Genomic DNA, 26,608 nt, shown 5'->3' with positions numbered 1-26,608 from the left:
AAAAGAGAGACTAAATTGCATCTGGGACGAGCCTCTATCCAAGTCGGAGGATGCCCGCGATATCGCAACATGCAGGCCGTCGCAGGGTTCACCTATCTCTATCAAACTGACTAGGGTGTGAAGGCAGTCCTTACAGATCTGAGATAGGATATTCGCCTTCCAAGTCTAGAGACGCAGGCGCTCAACGCTCGACGCTCGACGCTCGACGCAAAAAAAACAACAACAAAAAAAACAACAAAAAAAACGCCATCTGATCTTCGTCCTTCGTGATCCATGGCCCATGGGTGTAAGAGAGACAGGGACGGGGACTATATGATATCTCCCACACAAGCTCTGTTCCAGAATGCGACGCTGCAGCCGTTGCATCGCACACGCACGCGCGCGGTGGCGCGAACGCGAGCGAAAGCATCTAGAACACATGTTTTGGGAGTGCGCAAGTAAAGTGAGTTGATGAGTATCAATCAGCCTGTTCAGCGTCTACCCCTCCAAGGTTTTCCAACGGCAGTTTGGATAGCAGACATCTACTCCGTAGCCTGGTACTCTGTGCGAGACACATAATGCTCTTCAGACTTGATCAACGTTCAAGTCAGATCTTCAAACGAGGGGAGACGACTTCGAACGGACGGCACGTGGGGGGTGGGGTCATGCCTCTTCGTCGTCTACGCCATCTGCCATTCCCGTTCTGACTCTGGCTACTGCAGTCTGCAGCAAGTAACAAGGACAGACCTGAGCCAACCAGTCGAGCTACAACCAAAGGCTTCGAATTCCTCTCTTATCGTTGGTCGCCGTGAGAAGATCCCCCCTTCCTAAACCCCAAACGGATGTACGTGAGCGAGACAAGAATGGTCAAGAGACCAGCAGCAGAAGCAGCACAAACACCTCTGCCGGTGAATGTCCCGCCTCTCTGATCGCAAACTGTCTGGCGGAATTTCCGGACCCAGGCTAAAGCAAACCCTCACGAAGCTTGTCAAAAGGACTCGATTCCGAACCACTTCACAACCTTGACCGCCTAGGCCTCGGGACCATCCTCGATTCCTCCCACGAACTCTCACCGGACCTCCCCAAACTGAACTGAACTGAACCATTGCAAGTGCCATTCACGAATGGGACAGTGAGGGGTAAACTCCCATTCGTCCACCCTGGCCGCGCCTACAATAGTACACAAAACTGCTTGCTGCGCCGTTCGCTCACCCGCCTCCGGAGCTAGGACCAGAGACGACATCGGCATCCAATGGTGTCAAGGCCGGCCCTAGACTCCGTGGGCAGTGGTATTATTTGGATTTTTCCCCGTTGGGCTTCTTCTCTAGTGTCCTCGCCCGCCCTCCCAGCACCCATGGCCGATGGATGATAGGGCCATTCAAGCTCATCCAAAGCTGCGACCCGGGGGCTTGTCACGCTCGCACATTGATCCATCGTCTAGCACGAGCAGCTTGCATCGGTTCATTCTTGGTCTCACTTGCCTAGGAAACCAAGCATTCCCCCCTCATGATGTCAGACCATACGCCAGCCCGCGCAAGTTGCTACTTTCTGGAATTTCGCGTAGAAACAGCATGCGCTCCTACGATACTTAGTCATTTTCCTTGGATCAGATGGATCATGGAAGAGCCAGGGCGGTCACTGGGGATGACACGATGGCACCCCGACATTGTGTGCATGAGTCGCCGACGTACGCTAAGCGGCACAAGGTTCCCGTTTGTGTTGAGGCCTGCTCACTTTGCCCCTCTGCTCGGTTGGACCTTGTGAAGCCAACGATGAACGATGAAATGGGTAGGAAAGAGGGAGGAACCGCTCGTGCGACAATTGTCACAGGTGGAATGTAGTCCCAGTCGTCTTATCCTGCGCTCGGCAAAATGCGATCTTGTGGCGAGTGCGGGATATAGGACCGCTGCTATGTTGAGGCACAGCAGCGAGACTCACGATAGAACTGTAGCGTGTCTGTCAGTGTCAGTCAATATTCGCCCACTTCCCTTTACTACTCGACCGAGTCGACTCGCCTGCTGTGCATACGAGCCAGTTCGGACAAGCGAGTGAAGGAGGTGTGTAGTGGTTCGGGCAAAATAGGATTGTGGTGTGCTGGCCACGAAAGCCAAGAAGCGGAAAAGAACCCAAGAGACGCAAGCCTATCTCTTGGTCTTCCGTCCGGCATCACGACTTGGCACACCAAGAAAGAAAGGGGGTGGGCAGGCGGATGAGGCGACAAGAGAGCAAATCCGCAGAGCTGCAAGAATGCCACAAGGCCGCAGGTGACAGCAGGCCGGACCATGTTCTCGGTTGGGTGTTCTCTGTGTTGGAACTTGGGAGTCGTCGTTCTGGAAAGATCAAAAGGTGTGAGCTCACTGGACTCTGGTTGGATGTGCCTTGCATTAGCGGCGAGCCTGTGGTTCTGGATTGTCGGCGACGACGAGATGTGTTCCCAGGTAGGGTGTCGACTGTCGTCGAAGTATGCTGCAAAGTGCAAACTCCCGGGGCCAGCTCTTGGGCGCCCAGACGAAGGCCCGCCTGGTGCTGGTCAATGGCCAAGCGGGCAGATGGCGCCGCCCCCCCCCCCCCCCCCCCCCCCAGGCGACTATCAGAAGAGACATGTCCCAACCAATTGTTAGTTGCTTCTCAGGGACGAGGTTGCATCGATAGTCACAATTGATAGACCGACAGACAGCTGACACGACACCACGCGCAAAGTGGACGCGGTACGGGAAGAACCACCTCATCAATGGGTCAGGTCAGTCGGAGATGGGGCCAACCGTCGGCAAGCCGCAAGACTGTGTTCCGTAGACAAGCTTTACGACTTGATTGTGCCCTGGCACGGAAAGGTCCCTAGCTGCTTCTTGGCATCTTGCTGCGTTGCGCAGAGGAGTATCCGTAGGAAAGAACAAAACGAGATATTACAGTGGAGAAGGATATGAGGCTATGATGCGAACATTTCGTACTGCTCGTCAAGTGAAAACGCGGTTCGATCCGCCATGACGATAACGACAACGAAGGCTGAAGTTGATGACTGATGTTGACGTTGATGATCCAGACAGTACGGAGTAGTGACGAGTGAGACCTGCGGAGAGGCTGTTCCAGCACCGCCCAGCGTCTGTAGCAAGGATGATGAATACGCGGGTGTGTGCCGATTGTGTAGGAACTAAATGGCCTGTGGAGGTTGCGAGAGCGAGAACGAAAAGCGATACGGATCCAAGCCAGGTCATTTCAGCAAAAAAAAAAGACGATAGATGCGACATTGACAGCAGCAATGCAACGGTCGTCGGTCAACATCCAACGGCTCAGATCATAGCCGTACTGTCTCACTCTCTCGCTCATCATCATAACGCAATGAGTGAATGGGGAGCGACGGATGGTGTCCGTTCTGATGCAAAACTTAGAACAACAACGAGCTGGATCCATACTGACGCAGGGAGGAGGAGACTCTCCGTAGCTTCTCAGCAAGCGAGACAAGCGGCCAGGATAGACTGGGGGCGGCAAAGTCAAGAATGGATCCTGTCACGCCTGTCTGCCTCATGAAGAGACCCGATTGCCAGGGTCGTTTCGCCAAACATGATGAACGTCTTCAATGCGACGGAGCCTGTCAAGGTAGTTACGGGAGACAGCAACGCGTTCAACGAAAGGGGGGAAAGGATAAGGTGGGTGGAAAATGTGGATATGGATCCTGTAACAGGCGACAGGGGAGCGTCCCCGACGAACTCTCTCAAGACACGGCGGCAGCGCAAGATGGAAACTGGGGAACGCATTGGCTGCTGTGTCGCTCAAAATTTCAAACCGGGCCCTGTGCCGCGGGGAGAGCGATAGCAAACTCCAAAGGCCTTGGATCTTGCATGGTAGGCCGCAGAGGCAATACAAGGTGCCTAGCATGTTTTGTTGCTGGTGCCAGCTAGTACTATGCACGGCATGGGCCCTTTCATGGGCTACGCTGGGAGGTTGCATATATCTGCATAAAGACGAGGGCCGGTGGCATAACACGGCCGTGGAAGATCGAAGGCCGGGTGTTTGGGTTGAGGGCCGGTAGGTCGAGAGATAAACATGCCGCCATGGAGGGACCGATGAAGAGACGGGGGACGGCCACTCGGCCGGATGGCCCAAAAGACCCAATTGGGAACCGAGCGTGCGTCTCAACGAATGAGCAAAAGAGGTCCGGCGGCAGCAAGATGAATCAGGGTGGAACTCCCAATGCGCCGGGACGGAATGTGCATCCTGAACTGACTTGCTTGCTGTGTAACTGTGGGCTGTTATAGCCTGTCACCGGTGGTCGCAGGTGTCGATGTCGTCTTTATCCAAGGAAGAGGCGAGAGGGAGCCAGGATGGTCCTCTTTTCCCGCCCAGAGGGGAGAACTGCTGCAGTGGTGCAGCTTGATACGGCCGGGTCGAGAGGTGTGTGTGTGTACGCTGTACGGCACGTGATAGGTGAGCCCAGTTGACTAGCAGGGCAGGCCAGAAGCGGGAGAAGGCAGTGAAAGAGGGGTCCTCGAGCCTTGAGGATGTTTTCCCTTGTTCCCTCGGGTTGAGCGTCGAAGGAGACAGACGGTGGACGATGAATATGCGGCTGTTAGTGATGGGGCCAGCCTCTCTGCGGATTGAGGTTTGCGGCCTCGTCACAAGCGGTGGCTTGGAGGCGGCTGGAGGTTTCTCCTCGTGGTGCGACAAAGTGAAAGTCGTTGATATGGGAGCCAGGGCGTATCCGGCCAGCAGCTAAGACTTGCGTACGCAGTCCGTCGTGGCGTTTGTTGAAAGCCTCTTGACGGGTGCCCTTGGCAGCTGGTCTAGGTAGGTTTCCGGGACAAGACGGCGTCGGCAGTGGCTGGGGATCACACCGTAGACTTTCTAGAGGAAGACAAGACGGATGGTAGAGCTGCGGTGCTGGCACAACTCAACGAGTGCTACTGAGTGGACGAGTGAACTTGAACGTCTGTGTCAGCGCCTACTATCAGCAATGCCTCTTTGGTCAACCTGAAGTTGACTTGTGGTTACTGACTGGCTGCTACCTAGCTTGAGCCGGGAGGCCTGAAGTATGTAAGATGAGGGGAAACACAGCGCAAACACGCGCAGAAAATGACGAGGATTCATTCATGTGAAGAAGAGGGGCGGCAGCAGGTAGATGGGAGCAGGCAAAGCATGGCGAGGAAATCTCGGGCGCAATTCGTGGTGAGAAACACCTGCGAAAGATTGAAGGACAGTCAGACAGCTGCGAGATGCATGGATGGCAGGAGGAGGACTGGAGAATCAGCAGCCACAAGTTACAACAGCAGCAGCCAGTGGGGGGGGGGGGGAGCGACTTCCAGGTTGGTGGACCTGAGAGATGAGCACGACAAGGTGCTGAGGCATTGAAGGATGAATTGAGTGAGGGGTACGTACTTTATGCAGATATGCACTAAACTGTCTTTGACACCAGGGTGACCAGGGCAAGTCCAGGAGCACGGAGCCCAGATAAGCCAATCAGATACATGTATAAAATCGCATGGAGATTCCCGCTAGTGGAGTGTTTTTGTGGAAAAAAAAAGAAGCCAGTCCCAAAAACGGCAGCGCAGATGGAACCAGAATCACTTTTGCCAATCAAGGGAACCTAGCCAGGACCGGAGGCGCTTTCCATAGCGCGAACCAACCCACCGCCATCCCGCTACTGCAACCTTCTTCCCCAAGTGCGAGGCAAGAGGCACGCCAGACAGGTGCCACTGGCAGGTGCAAGCCGTCTCTGGCTCCTGCTCTTCTCTACCTTACCTTGGCCAGTACCAAATGGAAGCAATGTCTTTCGCGAGCAGCAAACAACTTCCAGGGAAAAGTCGATCATTGCAAACTTGACTCATCACGGGCCATCGTTAAGTCAATGGCTGACCGCCATGGTCGCGTGGCTGGTTTCCTGCCATCGCTGTGCGAAGTAGGTACTCTGATCGTTGGAGTTTTGTCCTCTCCCGGCTGGCTGCCGCTACGATGGGCAGATGCAATTGGGTTTACCCTTTTGACAATTACTTTGGGTGTCAGTCATCGCCAATCAACCTTTGAAACCCAACATCTGCCGAGGACGAAGACGTCGATTCACCGTTTGTTTGCTTCCACCAACGAGTTACATCTTTTTTTGCCCCTCTGACAGGCCAACAGACTTATTGATGACAGGCACAGACACAATACAACACAGGCACAGGCACAGGCCGCCGCAATAATGGAGAAGAAGACGAAGAACCTTGGAAGTAGTTCCCCCGCAAGCACACGGTTAAGAGTAACCTGTTTCGGCCCTAGCTACGGCGCATGGCGGGGGCCATATGGCCCAGGTCGTCCAAGTTGGTTTCTTGTTCACTGGCACGACTGGGTCGGCTGTCATCATCCACCGCTCACGCTCACGCCCGCGCCCACGCCTACGATGCCACAGAGCGGCGAAGAGAGACACACACGGACGTCCCACATGTGCAATGGTCAGACCTGTCAACCGCTGGCTCCCTTCCTTCATCCCGTCTACGGCGCATGTGTGCCTGTGTGTGTCTCTGCTGTGCGGCTGGTCTCGTGAGCCATCTTGCAGGTCGGCAGCTCCAGTAGCCCTACCGGCCATGCCAGCTTAGGACTGAAAGAGGGCAAGACCTGATGCGTGGTCTGGACTGGCCCGAGGTAACGCGATAGAGGTTGCAACAATGAAGCCAGTCTCTGAATCTACTACACTAGTTGGAGTCTGAAGACTCTACTGTGTACGTAGTACGTAGCAAAGGGCCAGGCACGGGGGCTGCGAATCTGTGTGTGACCCCGGTTCAGCTGGCTCGAAATTCCTTCCTCTTCCCCTCGGGGAGACTGGAGCCGTCGAGGTACATATTTTGTCCGATTTACGGGTTTTGCAGCCGGTGTATTAAGTAAGAAATATCTGAGGTACATAAATGTGTACCTGGGCCAATAGAACCTTAGGTAAGTTCAAAGGTAAGGGAAGGCCATGGCAAGCCTCGAAAACCTAGAATGAAGAATAGAAGCAGACCAAAGGCAAAAAAGTAGAGGGCAAGAGTACACGAATGGATACTTACCGTCGCATCGCATGGCCTCACGTCGCATCGCTTCGACATTCGACGGCATCAATGCGCGATTCCGATTCTTCTCGAGGAGTTCGTCGCCGCCTGCCGCCGTCCAGTGTCAGTGTCAAGGTCAGTGTGGTGTGTCTGTCCCCTAAACCCCAAGTGTCCCAAGCTCCAGCATTAGGCCCTGCACAAGAAACAAAACCGAGTGAGAAAAAGAAAAAGAAAAAGAAAAAAAGAGAGAAGAATATCCCGGTATCCCAGATCCAAGGCACTTTGTTCTTCTCTACGGAGTAGAGCAAACCAGTCTGTGATCCCCGATGCTGGTGTTGGTGCAAGCTTTGGTGCTGGTGCTGGCGTCAGAGCTAGACTGACAGTGACAGCCCTCGTTTGGCTGGTGGACCTGTCTGACCCGGTCAATTTATCCCCAGTAGAGTGTGGCATGGCATAATATCGCACAGTTATTCGTACAGATATTGATAGTGAAGAAGCATATCCGTAGTGTATGTACGCGCAGGGCAGGAAAAAGGCAGAAGAGAATAAAGGCGAGGGAAAATACGTTGCTGCAAGAGAAAATAGCAGCCGGGCCTGGGTCCCCACGGTGCCCCTGCCCGGCGCAATCTTGGCTCCATTCGACTCTTTCCACTCCCATTGACACCCCAAATGGCACACCCCGGCTTGTTCCATTGCTCTTGCTCCATTTGCTCCAGGGCTCCAGTGCCTCCATTTGCCTCCTCCTTCCCCCCCCCCCAGAGTGCAGGTCCAAGAGGGTCCTCGAAAGATAGGTACGTATTTCTCTCTCTGCAGTAGCGTAGGATACGTACCGGTACGTACTCTGGTGTTCCCTGCGCGATGCACATCCACAATCTCGTCTCGCTCGTCCATCCCATGTCTGTCACTCACCAATTTGCCTTTTCTCACTCTCGTCTCTCTCCCACGCTCTCGTGGCTCTGTGGCTCTTTCTCAGTGTGTCTTGGGGTTGTCTCGCACACACCCGTCGGCCACTAACCATGTACTTTGTATCTGTATCCGTAGATGGCAAGGATGGAGACCTTGCACCTGCTCTTCTGTACGGAGCATTCGTACACACACACCCCACTCCTCCTTCTTCTTCTCAAAATACAACCCCCCCCCCCAGTCTGCCTCTCTCTCTATCCCCTACTCACTGCGTCTCTGGCTGAACCAGGTCCAGAATTCACACCCAAGGGCCAAACGACAAGACTCAAGAATACACACAATGCCATACCATCCCCAATAAAACCATCGTGACACCTCCCTCCCCGTGCACGTTCGCTCTCATTATCAGGCCCTTCTCTTCTTCTGCCGTGTGTCGTCTCTTTGAGGGTTCAACTTTGCAACATCTGCCAAGTCAAAGGTCGTCCCAAATGCGCTGTTAAACGGGTCTTCGGTTTCTGGTTTCAACCTCCCTCTCGCCATTCGCCATCCTCGTCTCGTCTCGTCTCTTGAGAGAGAATCCTCTGCCGTCTACCGTTTACCATCTGTCCTCAAAATCCAAAATCCAAAACCTCCCACCACCCGTTGGATCGAGCTCTCTCTACTTCTGCCACCTGCTCCTTCTACCTACTTCTCGGACCCTTCATCTACGCCTTACTCCCCTTCCTCCTCCCTTCACTCGCCTCCGTTGACCTCACTTCCACTCTCAATTTCAACGCCCAATCCACACTCTCCCTTTCCGCGCCCCGTGTCTCGCTATCTCTTCAATCTGCCAACCACTCCCCGGTTGACATCACCAGACCCTTCCGCAGGGTTCGACTTCGAAACCGCCTATCAGTGGAAAGACATTTGGCTTGGGACTTGCCCCGACCGCCTACCTGCTCCGTTTTCTCACCTGCTGGCTGGTGGAACCATTCGAGTGGGTTGATATTAGGCCATTGCTGCTCGTCTACAAGGCTTTCGGCTTCGCCTATCATTCTCCATTCCTTTTACGCTAGGTCACTTCTTGGGTGAGCTGCCTCCTGATGTACGTCACCCCAGTTCTTCTACCCCATCTAGTTCCCATCGATCTCAACTCCTACCCTACTTCACCAACTTCTCCTCGAGTCTCTGCCCTGATTCACTCTTGTACCTCGTCAATGGCCGTTGACTAACCCACCTCTTGCAGCAGTCTTGGCAATTGTATCTGCTCCTCTTTGGACAGACAACTTGAGCAATTGGACACACTCGAGTTCTTCGATACGACAATCCCATCACACATCGTTAGCAAGCCAGTCTTGCCAACCCCCCTACCGCAACAATGGCCGTTCCCCAAGAAAAGGTGGCCGTCCACACCACGGTCGCCAGCATCGCTCTCCCCGAGAAGGCGGCGTACTCGAAGCTGTCCGACACCATTACCCCGACCCCGGGCACACTTACTCCCGTGGCTTCAACCCCCGAGAAGAGCCTGGAGATGCCCCGCGACAGCAATCTTTCTACCCCGCGGTCGTACCGCAACGAGAACCCCTTCGATACCGACATTGAGGCTATGATCACCACGACATCCTCCTCCGACCCATACGCCATGAAGAGCATCACAACCACGAAAGACTGCCCAACGATATGGCCGGGCAAGCAGGATTGGAAGGCCAAGGCAAAGGCCGCAAAGCGTGATAGAGGTTCCTGCGCCTGCATGGCCCGCATGAGCAAGAAGAACCGCATCATCATGAAGGTCGCCATTGGCCTCCTCGTTATTGGTGTCGGCGTCGGTGTTGGCTTTGGCGTCAGCAAGCCTTTGGGCGCACCCATCTGGGGCACCCCCGATGGAAACAAGTGAGGGCGACAAGTCTTTCGGCGACATATACACTTCGACAATGGACCACAAAACACCTATCTGGCCAGCTGGCCAACAATCATACCGAACATAGCCGCATAGACGCATAGACGCTCTTCTATCACCACGCTCTTGCCACTTTCCCTTCAGTTTGTATTATATACAACGACCCATTATTACTGTCGCCCGATGGCCACCTCGGGCGATCATTCCTCTACTGTCTCTTTTTCATATCGAGCCTTGTCATCAACAAAGGGACGGGGCCACCTTAATTACGATCAGGCGTTTTTTGGAGTTCAATGCATGGGCAATCCATCAGCGAGCGAGCAGCGGCACTTTGCGATTCAGTATCCTACAGAAGGGGTTCCCGATAAACCCCACGGGCTGTGAGAAGTCCGAGGGTATCGGCACTACGAGACACGAAGCAATTCACTTTGATGTCTACGTTTACGGAGAGACCAGGGCTTTTCCTACTTTTCGATTCTTCACATGGGGAGAACAGCACCAGCACTTTTTGTACAAGGGTATTGGGGGCACGCTTACTGCGTCAAGGAGAGACGCGTGCGGTTTCGCCATAGCTGCGGTTTGTGGTATAAAAGGATTATTGGGGTGGGGATTATTATTGTCAGGCTTCTTTTAGACGGCCTCTATACGCATTAGGGTATCAGGCGAGAGCAATCAAAGAGTTCATCAGGGACCCCGCAGTCGAGAAGCGCTCTGGCTGTCGGGTATCCCGTATTTTTCTGGTTACACACATTTCCCATTCTCGCTCTCTGCGTCTCTCGTCGTTTCGAATCTCTTTCCAACTGCTGGACATGGGTCATCCCTTCTTTTTACGCGTTTTGGCCAAAGTGATTGCCATGAAACGACGCACGTTTGTTGGGGTAGACCCTTCTTTTCTTACCAAAAGACGAGCTGACAAGGACACAGGCCGACCACCTCGGCAATCACGTTCATGCTTGGAGGACACACCGACAACTACAGAGTGCAAGTGTGCCGGATCCCGATCCGGTTCAGCAAAGTTCAAGAGATACTCCTCGTTTATCCTGGTATCCTAGACATACAATAATCCTTACACACGCACAATTCTCTCGCACCACACGCAGATTCAGGGAAAAAAAAAGGAAAGAGAGTGTTCCGCGGGGTTTTACTCCATCTCAAATCCAAGATGTCGGCTAGGATGGGATGGTGTAATAAGCGAGGGAGGAGGGAACTATAACAGAGGCTCAAACGCGTTAGAAGATTTGCTGTTTGCGAGAGAGAGAGAAAGAGAGAGAGAAGAGCGAGAGGGAGCGAAAGAGAGAAGAAGGAAGGTGATGGAGGGGGAAAGGGACGGGGATATCACCTTGTCCTGAGTTGTGGCTGAAGAGAGCGAAAGGCAGAAGAAGAAAGGTTCAAGAGAGTTTGAGCCATCCATCTCACTGTCGACATACCCCATGGCGAACTGAAAAGGATGGACTTCCATCTTTGGCATGGTAATCGGGTCCCAGGCCAAGCGAGTACGGCGTACGAACGATAGTGGTGGGATTCTTTTCAGATGAGATGGGAATGGTGGTGGGATGAATAAGATTTTGGATGCGGAAGTGTGTTCGTCGTGATGGTATCGCGTTCATCGTGGGTTGGTTCCTCATCCCTTGCGAACACCTCGGCCCCCCACTCATCCTCTCCTTCCGTTCTCTTCCTTTCCCTCCTTCCCCCCCCCCCCCCCCCCCACGTCTTCCGAAAAGTCTCAGTTGTTACCGTACTGTTTCGCCTCGTTCACTTGACAGCAGACGGAATGGACAGGATGAATTGGATCGGGGGACTTTTTATCCCACCTGGCCGCAGCCGGAGCAGACGCGGGGCCACTCTGTAATCGATCTGCGATGGGCCTTGTTCTTGGTCGCCGGGCCTCGGACTTCCGGTGCCGCGGAGGTGGACTGGATGGACTGGGATGCCTCGACGACGGCGGAGCTGTGGGTGAGGCTCGGGTGCCGAGGGCAGGATGACGAGGACGCGGACGCGGAGGTGGATGATTCAGCGACGACGACGTCGTCGACGGCTGCACCGCCACTGGCGTTGGCGGGTATGGCTTTGCCTTTGCCTCTGCCTTTGCTTTTGCAGGTGCATTTGGCTTTGGTCTTGGCGATGATGTTGTCTGTCTTGGCTCCGGCGACAGTGTCGGATTTAGATCTGTACTGGCTCTTGGCCTTGCCTTTGCCTTTGGACGTGGACTTGCTCGCGGTCATGTTCTCGTCGGTTCCAGCGGGAAATGCGGTACCAGCATCAGCAGAAGAGGTCTCGCTGTTCTAGGGCTTGACATTCTTGCTGTGCTTTCCCACCTTGTTATCAGAACCACCCTCGCGGACGAATTTGCTGCCCTGGTCCTGCTCTTCCTCGTCAGAATCGAACACGAGGTTGCCACGCCACTGAGCGCTGCCCATGCGCGTTGGAGAGCCCGGCTCGGATCCGACGCTGGAGACGGTGTTTGCTGTTCGGCGGCGGGCGTCGCCGGCTGTGACGATGACGGTGGAGGAGCGCGCACTGGAGAGCGGGGAAACGCCGTCTGAGTTTGCGGCGGAGGATCGCGATGTTGAGGCGTGGGCTCGGCGGGAGAGGGCTGCTGCTGCTGCTGCTGCTGCGGTTGGGGTTGCCGAGGTGGATGCGCTCGTGGATGGATGAGGCTTTCCACGTGGCTGCTTGACGTGTGTTTGCGCCGGGAATGGAGAGGCGCCGTAGTAGGAGGGGATGTGGCCTGCTGCCCAGGTGCCCGTGCCTGTGCCGCTGCTGCTTGCGGTGGTGGTGGTGGTGGTGGGGCTCTTCTGAGCAGTGGCGGTAGAGGAAGAGACGTCTTTGAAGCGGCCGAAGGAGGGCATGTCGGTGGGCGGGCGGATGGGTTTCTGTGTTGTGATGGAGTCTGCGTCCGAGTTGTTGCCTTCTTCGTTGCCATAACCGTTCTCGTTTGCTTCGTCTGACTTGTCTGTCTGGTTTTCGCGGGAACTATGGCCTGAGCTGGAGCTCGAGCTGTGGTTCTCGCGGGGATGGTCGTCTTCGCGGCCCCAGTGGCGACGGCGGCCTGTTCTTCCGTAGATCTGGGTGGGATGTTGGTTAGTTTCTCGTCCGGGGCCGTGTTCGGGTTCGGGTTGGTAGGATTCGATGATTTGAGTTGTGGGCTCTGCGAATCGGGGGCGTTTCGGGGCGGTGGTGATTTCGCCTTCGCCGGATTCCGTGATGATGCGTAGACCGCCGGGGGTTCGAGGGGGAGCGGGTCTCGGGGAGGTATCCAGTCTCGGGGGAGAGGCGTTCGGGCTCAGAGGGGAGGAGTAGGAGTAGGAGGATGGGGAGGAGGTATCGTCGGCGGGATCGGGTTTGGGAGGTTTAGTTCGACGACGGATGAGGCCAGGCGTCAGGAGAGACGGGTATGCCATGACTTCGGACCAAAGGTGTCGTCGGCCCCAGGAGGGGGGGTTATCGTAGAGGGTTATGAGGGGGATCTGGGTTCCGTCACTCGGGTGCCACGCTGCCCATGGACGGTTTTTGCGACGGGAGTGGTCTTCGAGGGTGATGATGCCTGGGGGTGTGCTGCCGGCCGTAGCTGAAGCAGCAGCAGCAGCAGCAGCAGCAGCATCTCCAGGACCAACAACGCCGTCTCGGGCACCAAGGGGAAGAGATGTGATTTGGGAGGAGGACAGGTTCTTGTTGGTTTCACTTACCTCGTTGGGGGCCTCGTTCTTATCGAGCTCGCGCCAGGGGAACCAGTACTTGTGGAAGGTCTGCATCTCAATATCGGGATTTCTCTCCATGTTCTTGATGGTGCGGCGGCGTTCCTGGTAGCAGGTAAAGATGAAGAAGACAAGGACGATGACGGGGACGCACGGGACGACGATGAATGTCCAGGTGAGGTTGCCGTAGACTGGGTCTTTGAGATTCGGTGCGTCTGTCGGTGCTGGGGAAGCCGAGGGGCTCTGGGTGATGTAGACGGACACGTTCGTGGCAGTTCGGGGTATGAGCTTTGCGACTGTCGTTAGCAACGTTGTTGGGGTTGCTGTTGGCAGCTGTGCGAATGCTGCTAGGATAGGCTTGAAGGTTATGGTTGGCGAGGGGAGGGAGTGAAGGGCTGAGGGAGCCATCTTGAAGGATACCCGCAATAGGGGCTTGAGGTATGTACGCAAGGGGTAGTATGAGCCTTGGAGGTGTGTATGATGCTGCCCTGTTCGTTTTGGTATAGGGGTACACGATCGGTAGAAGGTATCGTGAGCTATGAGCTATGAGTATCGCTGTGTCGCGTCGAGTCAAGTCGAGTAAATGTGCTGGTATCGTATGTGTAGCTGTAGGCTGCAAAATGCTGGACAAACAACAAAAAACAACCTAGCAGAAATGCCAAAACGATATTGCAAAATGAGCTCCGTCTAGACCATGGTGAGTTGTTACTATTTTTGAGATGGAAGGGGAGTGTGAGTGGGTGAGAAGGAGAAATCACCTACTGGCACGATCGCACGTGATATTTGTTGATGTTTTTGTTTGGGGGAAGAGCGACGGTAGAAGCGAAAGATGAATCGGATCTCTTTCTACTGCTCACAATGGAATCGATTTCTATTGTCGCGGTCGTCAGGTGAGAGATCGATGGGGGGATTGAGGTGAGAAATACTTGTTTGGGTGAGGTGGTTGAGGTGAAAAAGGGGGGGAAGGATCGCGGTCTTCTTCTTGAGCGATGTACTTCTCCCCCGACCCTGCCTTTTTTTTGTTTTGCGTCGTCTTGGTTTTTGTTTTGTGCGGAAAAGTCGAGAGATGGAGTGGACAATGTGAAGTTCACCTCTACTCAAGGAAAAGTGTGGATGGATGTGGGAGGTCAAAGTAAACAATGGCTTTGTGTGGGAGGTGAGTGTTTATGAAGAGGGGAGGTGCTGCAGAGCAGCCCTACTTGGTCGAGGCCAAGGTCGAGGATGAGGACGAGGCAAACAGTCTGCTGTTCACTGAAAGGGGTGTGATCAAAAGTCGCGTGGGATGTATTTTTGGTCAATCGCAAAATGAGTGAGTGCCTTGTGATGGTGAACAGGGCTAACACCTCATTGACCGAAACGCATCTGCTCGTGTCGTGCTTGCCCAAGAGAGAAAGTCTGGAAGGATCCGCCGAAGAAGAAGCGTAAAGAATAGGAACAGTCTGGGTGAGTGGCGAACGTTGGGGGTAAACGAGAAGTCAAAGGATGAATGCGCAGGTGATTTTGCTTCCTTTGTGGGTGGTGGTGTTTTCCTTGGTCTGGGGGCGACGCTGTTCTGTGGACAGGAGATGCTTTGTTGTGATGAGACGGTATATATGTGAGAGATGACTTCGACTCGATGGAATACTCGGACGAGGAAATACATCGTCAGTCAGTCAGCCGAATGAATACACCACCAGAGTGCACATACATACGAACTGAGGAAGTTAGAGAGAGACCGCGCCGACGCTGGGAATTTGACGCCAGGTGATATTGCGCCTCAGACTTGCCATCAGCTGCGATTTTTGGTATTGTTCACCTCTTTCACTGAGTAGTAGCGTTGATTCTGTATCTAACTAGCTTCAGCTCAGAAATTACATTTTGAATGAATATACAGCCAGACTTCACGTACGAGCTCAAAAATCTCAAGAAAGGCCGCGCTGGCGCTGGGAAGACATCGATGCAAGGTGGAATTGCGCTTCAGACTTGTCATCAGCTACTATACTTGGTATTGTGCGCACCTCTCACCGAGTAGTATCGTTGATTATGGATCTAAATCGGTTCAGCTCAGTAAGATTCATCTCCTACCTTACCTCAAGACAACAACTCAAAATATATCCTCCGCCCAATATCGACCATAGCAAACAGTCATGAATATTTTGACCGATAGTCCTGCGCTTGCGATCGTCGGCGTTATAGCTATCAGTATGGCATCCGTTTACTTTGGGATTAAGGGCGGTTTAGAGATATGGGAAGCGATCGAGGCGAGGAGACGAAACGTAAAACATCACAGGGAGAACGCAGAGCTCGTCTAAGTTTCTCCTTGGACTATCTGCTTCGTCTGCCCCCTCTCCCGTCTGTATATCGAGGGGTGTGCTTTGGGAAGACCGTCACTCCAATTCGATTGAATCGTCATGTCTATATACGTTCTCGGCGCGAGCCATCATGTCAATTATCCGGCCCCTTCTATGGCAACTCACCTTAGGTTTCTTTTGGTGAATCACCCCCCTTACCTAGAAGTCTTGTCTCCTAGCACCATCAATATGCCCGGATTTTGTGTGCAGAAACCTCGACATCAGAAAGTGTTTATGGTGAAAACAGAACACGTCTGGTATTCCACACCGTCATCAGACTTGTAGATGTCTCCAGGCGTGGAAGTAAATTTCAAAGAGTGGCAATTCTAGACCAGGGATGAAGCGAGTTGTATCTTGCACTTTTGATTTGAGCAGAATTTGGTGTGTGTTTGAGAAGACTACGAAGAGCTCGAAAGGCCAAGTCAGTCAGGTTATTGCACCTCAAATCCGGGTAGTCCTGAACTCTAGCTCTCGTGATCTTCGCGAACCGCTCCGGCTGGTAGCGAACCGTCGGTTAGGCGGCAGGCTGCTTGTGTAGGTCTTATAGTGATGGAGTCTCATCAAGATTAAGGCACACAATACTCTGATCAGCTGTAGGCATTTGTGCGTCAAAGGTTGCTTTCGCCTCGGAGAAGACATGTCTCACCTCTTCAGATCATCGCCGAATCCATCGGGTTGCCCACCGCTCAACTTACACCCACCCACTTGAGTGTGTAGACTAAATGGAGAACTTCATTCCAGGTAGCCAAGGCGCTACTGGGTTGCTAGTTACCGGAATGTGTAGGCATGAGGTGGAATAGAAGTTCCTGTGGTACCATACTGGCTGGGTCCGGGATGACTCGAGGTGCTCCTGGGGCATGTGCGCTCTCATCAAGTTGAGAAAGAGACAGCCCAGCGTCAGAGACCTGGATCAAAGTCGACCAAAATTAGAAGCTCAGAATTTAGAGGAAGAATATCCAGAGTGTTGTTCGACGAGGTCATCCTCATGTGTCCAACCCCTGACCGAATAGTCGGTGTGAGAGCTCGAGGACCTTGAACCTGGGAATGCGCATCACAGGGCTTCAAATTTGCTGGCAACCGAGACATCAGGTTGCAACGGTGCACATGGTTCAGCAACACGAGAAATCAACGTGGTTTCTTTCAAGCTTCTTCAGCTGGGTTTCGAGGAAGGCGGTGACGACATACCGGTCAAATTTGGGTGGCCATGATCGCGTGGCAAGCCCCCTTCATCTTGCGTAGGGAGGAGGATCAAGGAATCGATCTTTCTAACAAGTGGCACAATCAGAGAAGAGAATGTGGAGTGGACTGGTGTAACATAGCGACGACGCAGAATCGGTCCGGCGAGAGGAAACCGAAACCTCGTGTACCTGCCGCATATGCATCGTGAAAGGTGCTTCTCAGGGTCGGTGTCATGGATCAGCATCAAGACGTTGCTGCTCAAAAGCGTGAGCCGTTCCTACCATTCCCCTTCTTTGGGAAAGATGCTCCTGCCGCTAATGTCGTGGAGAGCAAACGGTTGCCTGACTGAGGTATGTGTGACGTGATGTATTACTTCCACATGGGTTGGGAAGGTTCCAAGGACAGGGGGTAGGGAGGCCGATGAACACGATGCAGCTTCCGCAGATGACCTTGATGGAATCAAATTCATCTTGTACAAAAAGCTGAACAGCCGCCCTCCCATCTCTGCATCACGACTGGTTCGCATGCCATACCCATCACAGCCATCTCCCCAGACGCTGACCTCTCTTTCTGGTAGCATTCATTTCAACTCATTTCTTCCACTCGGACTTACACCACTCGGTAGCATCAGTAATCCGACCACCAAGATGATCTTTCTGTCTATCGTCACTCTGACAATGGCTGCCCTTGGCATCGCCAGCCCCATTGGCATCAAGCCTCGCCACCACGAGGAAGTCAAACCTCGGCATCATGAGGACATCACGCCTCGACATCACGAAGAGATCCGACCCAGGTCTCACAATGTCCCAAGCTTCGAGACATTGAAGCACGAAACAGCCATTGACGCGAGTTCTGCCATCTCCAAGATGATTCCTGGTGTTGGCAATGACTGGGGATGCAATCATGTGAGCTTCTATTTCTTCCCGTCTGCCCGTACCACTTTCTCTAGACCATGCTTCCTCCTACCCCTCGATGAATCTTGTTCTACTGCTGTATCATTGGCATTGAAAAGATAGGACACTCGCCGTAGATACCACAGAGCTGACGGAGAAACAGATACCTGGACCAAGCCCCCTTGACTGCCCAGCCCTTTTCGCAAAGATACAATCCGGGCAAAAGGATGGAGCTGATGTATCGGCCGACAGAACTTGCTTCAGCCAAACCCACGGCTCGTGCAAGGCCACCGTCTGCGCATCTGGCGGAATCCACAATATCGACTTTTCGTTGACAACTGCACGGATGATGAACCCCATTCAAACAACATGCATTGTGAATGGGAAGAGCGGGTACTGGTGGAACGAGAAACGCACAGTCTACGTCTTGGTCACGCGTGGCAACCACGCGTAGCATCGCAGCGACCTTCTCCCGAGATAGTGTACAGAGGCTCCAATAGACAAGGTTCCCGAGGAGGATGAGTTACAGGACAAACAGCAGCAAGTAGACAGAGTACTCTTATTAGAATAGAAATCAAGAAAAAGTTCTTACTCCATTGAAGTCTTGTCATATATTCCGATGAAGAGATGCTCTAAAGTCTCTTCCATCTCCGTGAGCAATCCCAATGTTGAAACAATACCTATGATGGTAGATAAAGTCATTTTGAGCGTTTGACAACCTAAGCGTGAGGCCGTCAATGGGTGGACAGTAGTGCAGGGTTACGGCAGCCTGCAAAGCTAACCAGGTCAAAATGAAAGTTAGTAAATACGGTAGGTATAGGCGTACTTTCTACTTATAACTAAGGGATCATTTCAATTAGCTGTAATAAGGAATTATATTATATAAGCATATATTACTTTATTTTTTTACTTAAAATAACGTGGTTCATCAGTCAGCGACGAACTTTTTCCCATGCACGTAATGGTATTTACTATTGCACAACCACAACACATTGAATTAACTATTCCTCATTACTACTCGAATCATTTGACAATTCCGTATCCTTAGAACAGGTTCGCGTATTATGACCGGTCTCGCCATATATACTACAGCGTCTCCGAGCTGGCTGGGCTCTCTTTGATAGACCCCCCTCCTCATCCTCTTGAGGTGCTGGACGTTTCCCTTTTTGTTTCCCTTCAAGCAAACCCTGAGATTCCTCTATACTAAGCGCCCCTCTAAGCTGGACCCGCGTCCTTTTAGCCCTCCGGCGCTTACCAAGTGCAATATTCGCACCCTTAAGGGTACGAAGCCGATTAGTCAAAAGAGTGATTGAGTGCGCCATTGCCTATGCACCCTTTAATAATTGCTCAACTGCAGCAATAATTAGCGTTGGTGAGCTTCCTTGATAAGAAGTGATCCGACTTTTAATAAAATTAGACTGCGAGACGGTTTGTTATGGGTTAGAGGGCGTTTGCGACTGCCAAGGTGGTGGTGTTGAAGGGTTGGCCACAGGAGGTATAGGCGTCCGTAAACGTACATCAAGCTTTTCAATGACATGCTCTGGGTTCCATGGTGAAATTCCAGCGCCTTGAAAAGCAGCCCTAATGTTTTTTTTATTAAAAACTTTATTATGGGCCTGGTAGAAGGCAATAAAGAACTCCGACTTAGTGATATGGTTTATAGAGGCTTTGATAAATAGGTTGATTTCATCACCATATGCGCGTTTTAAAGGCGAATAAAGGGCACTATCTAATGGCTGTAGTAGATGTGACGAATGTGCAGGCATACTGACGGTTATAATATTGTTCTGCTTGCAGTAATTGTCAAATTCGGCCGATAAATGGCTCTCGTGGCCGTCGATAATAAGCATCCGGTAGACGCCCTTCGTTTGGTTCTTAGTATGTTTGTCGAAGTGTTTAATCCAGTCAAGACCCGTCTAATTATCCGTCCATCCATTATTGGTAGGTTTGATAACCCAGTCGCTAGGAAAACCTGATTCCGTTGTCCAACTAGCAAGGTGATATGCGCCTTTGACAATCACGAACGGAGGGATGCACCACCCGCCCGAATTGATACATTCAATGACTATAGCCCCTTCACGGTTGCCAGGCTGGACAGAACTTGCTTTGCCGCGTCGATCGGCGCGTGTTACCACCATTGACGCGGTGATCATGCCCATCATGAAGCCAGTTTCGTCAAAATTGTATAGGTCCCCCTCTTGGATGCCATACTTGGCCATCATGTTGCGTAATAGCGCAAACCACTTTGATATAACCTGAGGATCTTCTTGAAGAGCCCTTTGATAATCGTATGGACGATTAAACTTGGTTTTCAGAGCAGGCTGCGAGTCCACAAACCGCCTGGCCCATCGCTTGCCAACAGGCTTGCCATTACGGGCTCGCAGCAGGAGATTGGCCATATCTTCCACACCGCCAAGGCGCAAAGGAAATCCTCTGGAATCCTGTTCAATAACGTATTGGAGAAGTGTTTTCTCTTCGATCGGATCGAGTTTACGTCGTTGGGGTTGAGCTTGTTCGCGTCGCGGTCGGTTGTTCATTCTATCGGCTAAGGTGCTCTTCGGGATACTGTAGGTCTTTGCGGCACGCGAAATGCTCAAGTTACCACCTGCAGCGCGCGTCGATCGGATCGCTTCAATTGCGAGAATGACTTTGTCTTCTTGGGTGTAGATTGGCATTATGGTTGTTGAGATTTTACGCGTCAAAGGTTTAAGTGGTTTGGACATAAGTGTGTTTAGAAAAAACGTCCGGCTGACTGGTCCGGCCGGCTGACTGATGAACCACGTTATATAAGTATTAATTATTATAAGAATTATAGTTAATTATTAAAGTAATTATTTAAAAGAAGCCCGTACTTAACCCTATAATTAATTAGAGCCTTTATATTAGCTACAATAAATAATATCCTTGTTATTAATTTTATACATACTGTTGTTTTAATAGAAAAATCTATTTTAACCTAGTTGGCTCTATAGGCTGCCGTACAGGGTTAAGTGGATCCTTTTCGTAGAAGGCTGCCGTAGCGTAAGGTGATCCCTGCTCGGGATCTGCCGAATGGTGGGGGAGCTTGAGATCCCATCCATCAACATCAACATTGAATCCAACTCCACGAACACGACCTACCATTCTACATTACAGAGACTGAAAGCCGCCAACTCTACTCAAACCTCTCATCACTTGCGCAACGAAGAAGGAAAGCCGAGAATACTAAACGAAACACACAGTCATGGGTCTGGTACGTCCCCTATTCCACCCTCTCCAACCATCCTATATCCATACATCCCAAAGTAACTGACAAATCTGCGCCCCCGGGACAGAACAAGGACGCCAGCCACACGTACGTGCACATGCACCGCGCGCGCGACGCCGATCTCTTTGAGGATTTCTGCAAGGAGAAGCTGCCGGACGACGAGGTCTACGTGCCGCCGCAGCACCAGCCGATCAACCCGGAGGACGAGGATGACGTGGTGCCGGACCAGCACGCGGCGTTTGGGATCACCAAGGCGACGCAACGGCAGCGGGAGGCGGCGTGGAAGGATTTGGGACTGTCTGGGTTGATGAATCGGGGGCCGCCGCCGGCTGGGGGGCAGGCGGGGGCTGGAGGGAGTTCTGGGGTTGCTGGTGGTGGTGTGAAAAGGTTGCCGCGGTAGAGGATGTGCGATGCGGTTGACGACAGAGAGGGAGAGGGCTGGATCTAGATGGGTGGAAGATATTTTTTGGCGTTATGGGATACCCGGGCATTGATTTCGAGGACGATGCAGGGCAGGTCTTGGGGAGTGGTGGCATCGTGAGATTGCTTTGGAGGGGGGATGACTTGACCGTTGGACCAAAGATGCGTTATGAGCGCAAAACGGCTCTATGAGTTTCGTAGCTCCTGTGAACACATTGCCAGTGAAATGATACTATTGAGGTCTTCTAAGGCTTCTTGACTGCTATCAAGTCTTCCTAGAAATTCACTTCAAATGATATGGGCCTATGAGCAAGTAAGGTACTCACGATGCACCAGAGAAATCTCCCATCGCCCAAACGCCGCCCATGCCCTTCCGTAAACGCCGCGAATCAACATACCCCCGTCACCGGTCCCCATGACCACCATCAAACCAACCCCCTCTCTCAAGGGCTCGATCAGCTCAGCTCTTCCCAAGATACCCCTCCCTCTCCAACACCTCAGGCCTAAACTTTACCAAAAACACCGTCTTGCCAGGCCACATCTCGTGCTCATCTTTCGCAGCGATATTATGCGCGCTCACCCTTGCAGGGAACCCGGCCCCGTCGCAGATACCCTCGACGATACCCGCAACGTAGGCGGCGCAGTTGAGCTGGGACATTTCGCGCGGCACGGAAATGTAGGCGTTGACGAGGGGTTCGTTGTCGATAATCATGTACTCGTCTGGCTTGGCCGGGTCGGCGGACTTTTCGAGGCGGTCGGCTTGTCGGCCAAAGAGGTGCTGCCAGCAGGACTGCTTGATGAAGTGGAGGAGGGTGATGATTGAGAGGGGCCGGGTCTGGGTGCGCGGGGGTTCGCGGAAGAGGAGGAGGTCGAGGAGTTTGAGGCCTATTGAGTGGCCTTGGACGTTTAGTCTGGAAGGGGTTGAGGGTCAGAGTTAGTGGATGTTTGGATCTTGGACGGTAGAGGGGAAGACAAAAGCGAGGGGGGGGGGGGGGGGGGCTTACCGTTGTTCGAGCTCGGAAATGTCCTTTACGTTGCGCTGGGCGTACGAGACCATTTCGCTAAAGAGGTAGGCGAAGCTGGACTGGCTCAGCTCGGCCGTCTTTGTGCGGTTCAGGGGCCGGTGGTAGATTGTCTTGCCGTTGGAGGGGTATCGCAGGCCGGGCGTCTCCTTGCCCGGGATGCTCTTCGTCGTCGGCAGGTTCGCCATTGTCGCGTGGGTGTATGTGTGTGTTTCTGATGCCTAGAGTGCTGTTTGGTGGTTGTGTTGAGATGTACAAGGTGATGCACCTGGTTTGAGACTGGCTGGACCTGTCCTCCACGCGCTGAGAATTCGGTGTGCGGCAGCAGCTTTGGTGTTGCGCTTGCGCCGAGAAGGGGTGACGTTTGGGATGGAAAGGCTGCAGGGTTGGTGGGACGGGAGCTGTGGGTTTGGTGTCCAAGTTGCGATTGGGGATGCGATTGGGTCAGCCTTATCGGCGATAACGATAAGAGCTCACCTCCCGGCACCTCATGGGAACTTCGTCCAAGGTATCACATCGCCAACGTTATCACGAGAAAATTAAATTGGAAAATATGTATGATAGAAGATCTACATAATGAGGGACACCGAGAAAGGTTTCAACCGTCTCAATGTCTCCGTGGAGCACCCAAAAGTCTACCTTTTTGTGCCTCTATCTTGCCATTAGTTTGAGCGCCTGTTTGCTCTGTATATGAATATTGTAATGATTCAAGCCAACCTTTAAACTCTCCGCCCAACACTTGTTACCTATTCAGCCTCATCTACTTACGCAGTAGGCTTGACCTCGGAAGGTGTCTCAGCCGTAACCGGAGCAGCCTCAGTAGCAGCAGCAACAGCCGGGGCAGCAGCCTCCGCGCCGACGCCCTTCTCAACGGCACCGCCAAGGTAGTCTTCCGACTCGCCAATCTGCTTACCGCCAGCAACCCAGCGGGCCGTCCGGGCGTCGTGCTTCTCCTTGCACATGCCGTTGAGGGCGGGCCAGTAGACGGAGTGGTCGTACTCGAACTCGAGCTTGCCGTCGCTGAACTCGGTCCACAGCTGCTCCTCGGGCACGTACTGGCGCATGTCCTCGTTGAACTTGAGCTTGTCCCGGGTCATGGGGTCAATGAAGGGGGTGATGAGCTTGAAGAAGCCGTTGACCATCCAGGGGACTGTCGTGTGTTAGTATTGTCGTGAACTGAACTAGAGGAGATGAGTTGGGACGGGATTCCAGTAAACGCACCATTAATGATGAGGGCCTTGCCGAGACGCTCGGGGTAATGCGTCTGGAGAATATGAAGCACCTCGCGAGCCAGTCCGAGGCCGGGCGCCGTGTTGCCGCGGCTCTTTGACGTCTTGAAGTTGATGAGGAGGGCAATCTTCTCCTGGCCGGCGGGCATGAGCTCGATGACGCGCTCGAGCATGAAGACGAGGTGCTGGACCTGGCGCGGGCTGGGGTCGGTGTTCTGGCGGCCCGGGTTGAGGTAGTGACAGGGCCGGCGCTCCTTATCGAAGCCGAGAATGATTTGCTTGCCCGTCTCGTTCTCGGGCGAGATGTGGTCGGCGGTGAGGCCCTCGACGCCGTACTCGCGGCGCCAGGCCAGGGTCTCGAGGAGACGCTTCTCGGCGTCCTTGAGGGACCATTTGGTGGCGCGGAGGTAGCGGAGGAGGCACTCGCGCGTGAGCCACTGGCGCTCCGAGTCGGTGAGGGGACCGGATTTGGCGGCGTGGGCGGCGGTGGTGCACTTCACTTCCGTCCAGGCGCGGGCTTGGGCGAGGAGGCCGTCGTATTTGGTCTGTTGGTCTGCGGTGAGGGCCGGGACGGCCGGGGTGGAGGAGGCCGGGACCGGGAGGGCGATGGGCGTCTTGAGCGGGCCGGATGCGGTGGCCTTTTCTTGCAGACCGGCGGCGGTGGTGGAGGCCGGTGTTTGATCGGCGACGGAGGCCATGGCGGGCGTGACTGGTGACTGGTGGACCGTGGACGTTTTCTTCCTTCGGAGGGGAGCAGATCCGGTGGAAAGGTAGGTTGGAATTTTTTGACGTTTTGCGGCTTGCCCTTGCAATACGGATGGGATCGTGGCCGTAAGGGGTATGGTGAGGTGGGATGAGATGTGCGCGGGGGTGGAGGGGGTGTGTGCGTTGCGTCTGCTTCTGTGTTTGGCAGAGGAAGAAGGAAAAAGGCACCAGTGTCACGTCGAGATCAGCTCTTCGAACTTGTTCTTCCAGAGGTCTCGGAAGAGGTTGGGTGAATCGTGATGAGGTAGGTTCCTTCGCTCGTAAGTCTCACCGCTAGAATTGCAGTTGCGGCCACGATGAACTTACGCGGTATTGATTGACGGTTGAGATTGGAGTCTGGAGAGGAAAGGAGATGAGCCCATGCCGGAAAGCTCAGTTCCGGCCGTTAGTGTCCGCCCCAAGAAACCCAAAAGGGGTCCCTAAAGGCGCGTTTTACTGTGTAGGCCCGCCATTGATCGGCCAGGCTGCGGGCATAAGGTACTCCGTAGTAGGTTGAGTTTATTCTGTTTATCTGAGGGATATTGAGGATTTGTCTTAGTCTACCTACTCCGTATGGGACCCAGGGTATCACGAACCTCTTCCCAACATTTGCGCAATCTGAAGACATGAAAGGTATTAGTCTGCAGGCTGTTGGCAGGTTACATTAAACGCCGTTGAGATGGATGGTCAATATGTTGCGCTTTTTCCCAGGTGACAGGGTGGTGGTGGGCCTAGTCACGCGCTGCACGGGCAGTCTGCAGCGCAGCGCTAGTCGGCAAAACGGTAAAGCCCGCGCTAGACCGAATCAAGTGGGTCCCGGTTCCAACGTTTTGAGAGGACCCTGACCCTTGAGGACCCCCAGTGCCTCCGTAAAATACCCGAAGTTTACCTTACCTAATAAAGATACGTACTCTTCAGTTGGGACGGGAGCAGCTCTCTCCTTGACTCCTTCCATCTGCTGCTTTCTGCTACGGAATACTGCTGGCAGCTGCAATGACGCCGGCGGCGATGTGAAACCTCGGATTTTCACTCAACCTTCAAGACAACCCACACACGCCGCTGTCGCAGTCGTCCCCTTCTAACAACGGACCAGAGCCCTTCCTGTCTCCGTCGAGTCATGGGTGCCACTTTTGCGCTGTCAACGAACTCTTTGCAAAGTTGCAAACCAAGGAATGCCATCATACCGGCGTGTCAGTGGCCACCACCAAGTGTCAACTTTTTGATCTCTCTTACGGATCCTCTCATCTCATCTGATCCCATGGGTTGGAAAATCCCCGTGGCATTTGGAGAACGACGAACCCACCAAAGCACCACTACAGTGTACAGAGACCACATTCCACACACCATCGCCGATGAAGGCTGAAGATGAGGCTTTACCCAAAAGAACGCCGCTGGCCTACTGCGTGGAACGAATCGAACGATCAATACTTCTACCGTTTCCAGGCTAACGATCATCCGCTACAAATGTCGCGTGGTCAACATTAGGCCGCCCCAAAGCCGAGACGGTGCTCCAATCAACTTGATTCCTCCCTCGGCCTTCCGTGTCCGTGGCTGATCACGCTGGTCTTCTTGGGGACGTTGGAGCCATTCCCAGTTGCCCGGATCTCCAACCATCCGAGCTGTGGCTGCAGCCGAGCGCCTGGCTTCTCTCCCTCCCGAACTCCCAAGGCCCGGCACTGGCCCTGTCAGCGTGTCACACTCTCTCAGAAGACTCACTTTTCTTTGTTTCCGAGCCATGGTCCATCCCTCGAGAATCCCTCTCGTCCAATCCAAACACACACACACGCCCGAAACCACGGATACGTCGCTTGCTTGTTGGACCAAACCATGAACACATCCCATCCGTGCGGGGATGCGCCGTCGTCCCAGATGCCTCTTAGGTTGGAGTGAATGCAGCTGCCTCCCGCCCACACTGTCTGCTATTATCCAATATCACACTTTTCTGCAACCCGCTGCCGCTCTTATCCCGGCTGCTGGCCCCATTCCAGACAACCTAGACAACTCGGGAGAGCCCTGCCTGTTCAAACTTCTCACTCCGGCTTCTGGACGGATCGTCGTCACATCAGCACGCCCCCCACGAACTCCGCCCAGTGCCG

The 26,608-nt window shown here is 53.4% G+C and overlaps 8 protein-coding genes across 8 annotated transcripts; 3 read left to right on the top strand and 5 right to left on the bottom strand.

Annotated features, from left to right (window-relative positions):
- Positions 1 to 1,847: 1,847 nt before the first annotated feature.
- On the bottom strand, positions 1,848 to 2,327 carry BDP81DRAFT_412150 (uncharacterized protein). Its single transcript, XM_060589193.1, has one exon. The coding sequence runs from the start codon at positions 2,261 to 2,263 to the stop codon at positions 1,973 to 1,975; it is 291 nt and encodes a 96-aa protein (XP_060451215.1). The 5' UTR covers positions 2,264 to 2,327; the 3' UTR covers positions 1,848 to 1,972.
- A 547-nt stretch (positions 2,328 to 2,874) lies between these two features.
- BDP81DRAFT_412149 (uncharacterized protein) lies at positions 2,875 to 3,307 on the bottom strand. Its single transcript, XM_060589192.1, has one exon. The coding sequence runs from the start codon at positions 3,222 to 3,224 to the stop codon at positions 2,934 to 2,936; it is 291 nt and encodes a 96-aa protein (XP_060451214.1). The 5' UTR covers positions 3,225 to 3,307; the 3' UTR covers positions 2,875 to 2,933.
- A 5,927-nt stretch (positions 3,308 to 9,234) lies between these two features.
- Positions 9,235 to 9,750, top strand: BDP81DRAFT_305514 (uncharacterized protein; the record flags this gene model as incomplete). Its single annotated transcript, XM_060583180.1, has 1 exon — positions 9,235 to 9,750. The coding sequence occupies one exon, from the start codon at positions 9,235 to 9,237 to the stop codon at positions 9,748 to 9,750; it is 516 nt and encodes a 171-aa protein (XP_060451213.1).
- A 1,993-nt stretch (positions 9,751 to 11,743) lies between these two features.
- On the top strand, positions 11,744 to 12,154 carry BDP81DRAFT_412140 (uncharacterized protein). Its single transcript, XM_060589191.1, has one exon. The coding sequence runs from the start codon at positions 11,815 to 11,817 to the stop codon at positions 12,037 to 12,039; it is 225 nt and encodes a 74-aa protein (XP_060451212.1). The 5' UTR covers positions 11,744 to 11,814; the 3' UTR covers positions 12,040 to 12,154.
- On the bottom strand, positions 11,744 to 14,120 carry BDP81DRAFT_401308 (uncharacterized protein). The gene has a single exon (XM_060588801.1). The coding sequence runs from the start codon at positions 13,854 to 13,856 to the stop codon at positions 12,036 to 12,038; it is 1,821 nt and encodes a 606-aa protein (XP_060451211.1). The 5' UTR covers positions 13,857 to 14,120; the 3' UTR covers positions 11,744 to 12,035.
- Positions 14,121 to 21,073: 6,953 nt separating this feature from the next.
- Positions 21,074 to 21,497, top strand: BDP81DRAFT_388123 (Apc13p protein-domain-containing protein; the record flags this gene model as incomplete). The annotated part of the gene is made up of 2 exons (XM_060587055.1): positions 21,074 to 21,082; positions 21,165 to 21,497. 2 exons carry the CDS (start codon positions 21,074 to 21,076, stop codon positions 21,495 to 21,497), a joined length of 342 nt encoding a protein of 113 aa, XP_060451210.1.
- A 480-nt stretch (positions 21,498 to 21,977) lies between these two features.
- BDP81DRAFT_305407 (transporter particle component) lies at positions 21,978 to 22,727 on the bottom strand (the record flags this gene model as incomplete). The annotated part of the gene is made up of 2 exons (XM_060583170.1): positions 21,978 to 22,428; positions 22,522 to 22,727. 2 exons carry the CDS (start codon positions 22,725 to 22,727, stop codon positions 21,978 to 21,980), a joined length of 657 nt encoding a protein of 218 aa, XP_060451209.1.
- A 576-nt stretch (positions 22,728 to 23,303) lies between these two features.
- On the bottom strand, positions 23,304 to 24,466 carry BDP81DRAFT_306229 (PDR16 protein; the record flags this gene model as incomplete). Its single annotated transcript, XM_060583258.1, has 2 exons — positions 23,304 to 23,689; positions 23,761 to 24,466. The coding sequence occupies 2 exons, from the start codon at positions 24,464 to 24,466 to the stop codon at positions 23,304 to 23,306; spliced, it is 1,092 nt and encodes a 363-aa protein (XP_060451208.1).
- Positions 24,467 to 26,608: the final 2,142 nt, after the last annotated feature.

The sequence above is a fragment of the Colletotrichum phormii genome, assembly GCF_030913505.1.
Source record: "Colletotrichum phormii strain CBS 102054 chromosome Unknown BDP81scaffold_1, whole genome shotgun sequence".
Classification (NCBI taxonomy): domain Eukaryota; kingdom Fungi; phylum Ascomycota; class Sordariomycetes; order Glomerellales; family Glomerellaceae; genus Colletotrichum; species Colletotrichum phormii.
This window is presented reverse-complemented; position numbering and strand designations above follow the sequence as displayed.

Excerpts from the sequence above, each read along its gene's own strand:
- BDP81DRAFT_412150 (XM_060589193.1), bottom strand. The coding sequence starts at position 2,263 with ATGGTCCGGCCTGCTGTCACCTGCGGCCTTGTGGCATTCTTGCAGCTC.
- BDP81DRAFT_412149 (XM_060589192.1), bottom strand. The coding sequence starts at position 3,224 with ATGTCGCATCTATCGTCTTTTTTTTTTGCTGAAATGACCTGGCTTGGA.
- BDP81DRAFT_412140 (XM_060589191.1), top strand. The coding sequence starts at position 11,815 with ATGGCTTTGCCTTTGCCTCTGCCTTTGCTTTTGCAGGTGCATTTGGCT.
- BDP81DRAFT_401308 (XM_060588801.1), bottom strand. The coding sequence starts at position 13,856 with ATGGCTCCCTCAGCCCTTCACTCCCTCCCCTCGCCAACCATAACCTTC.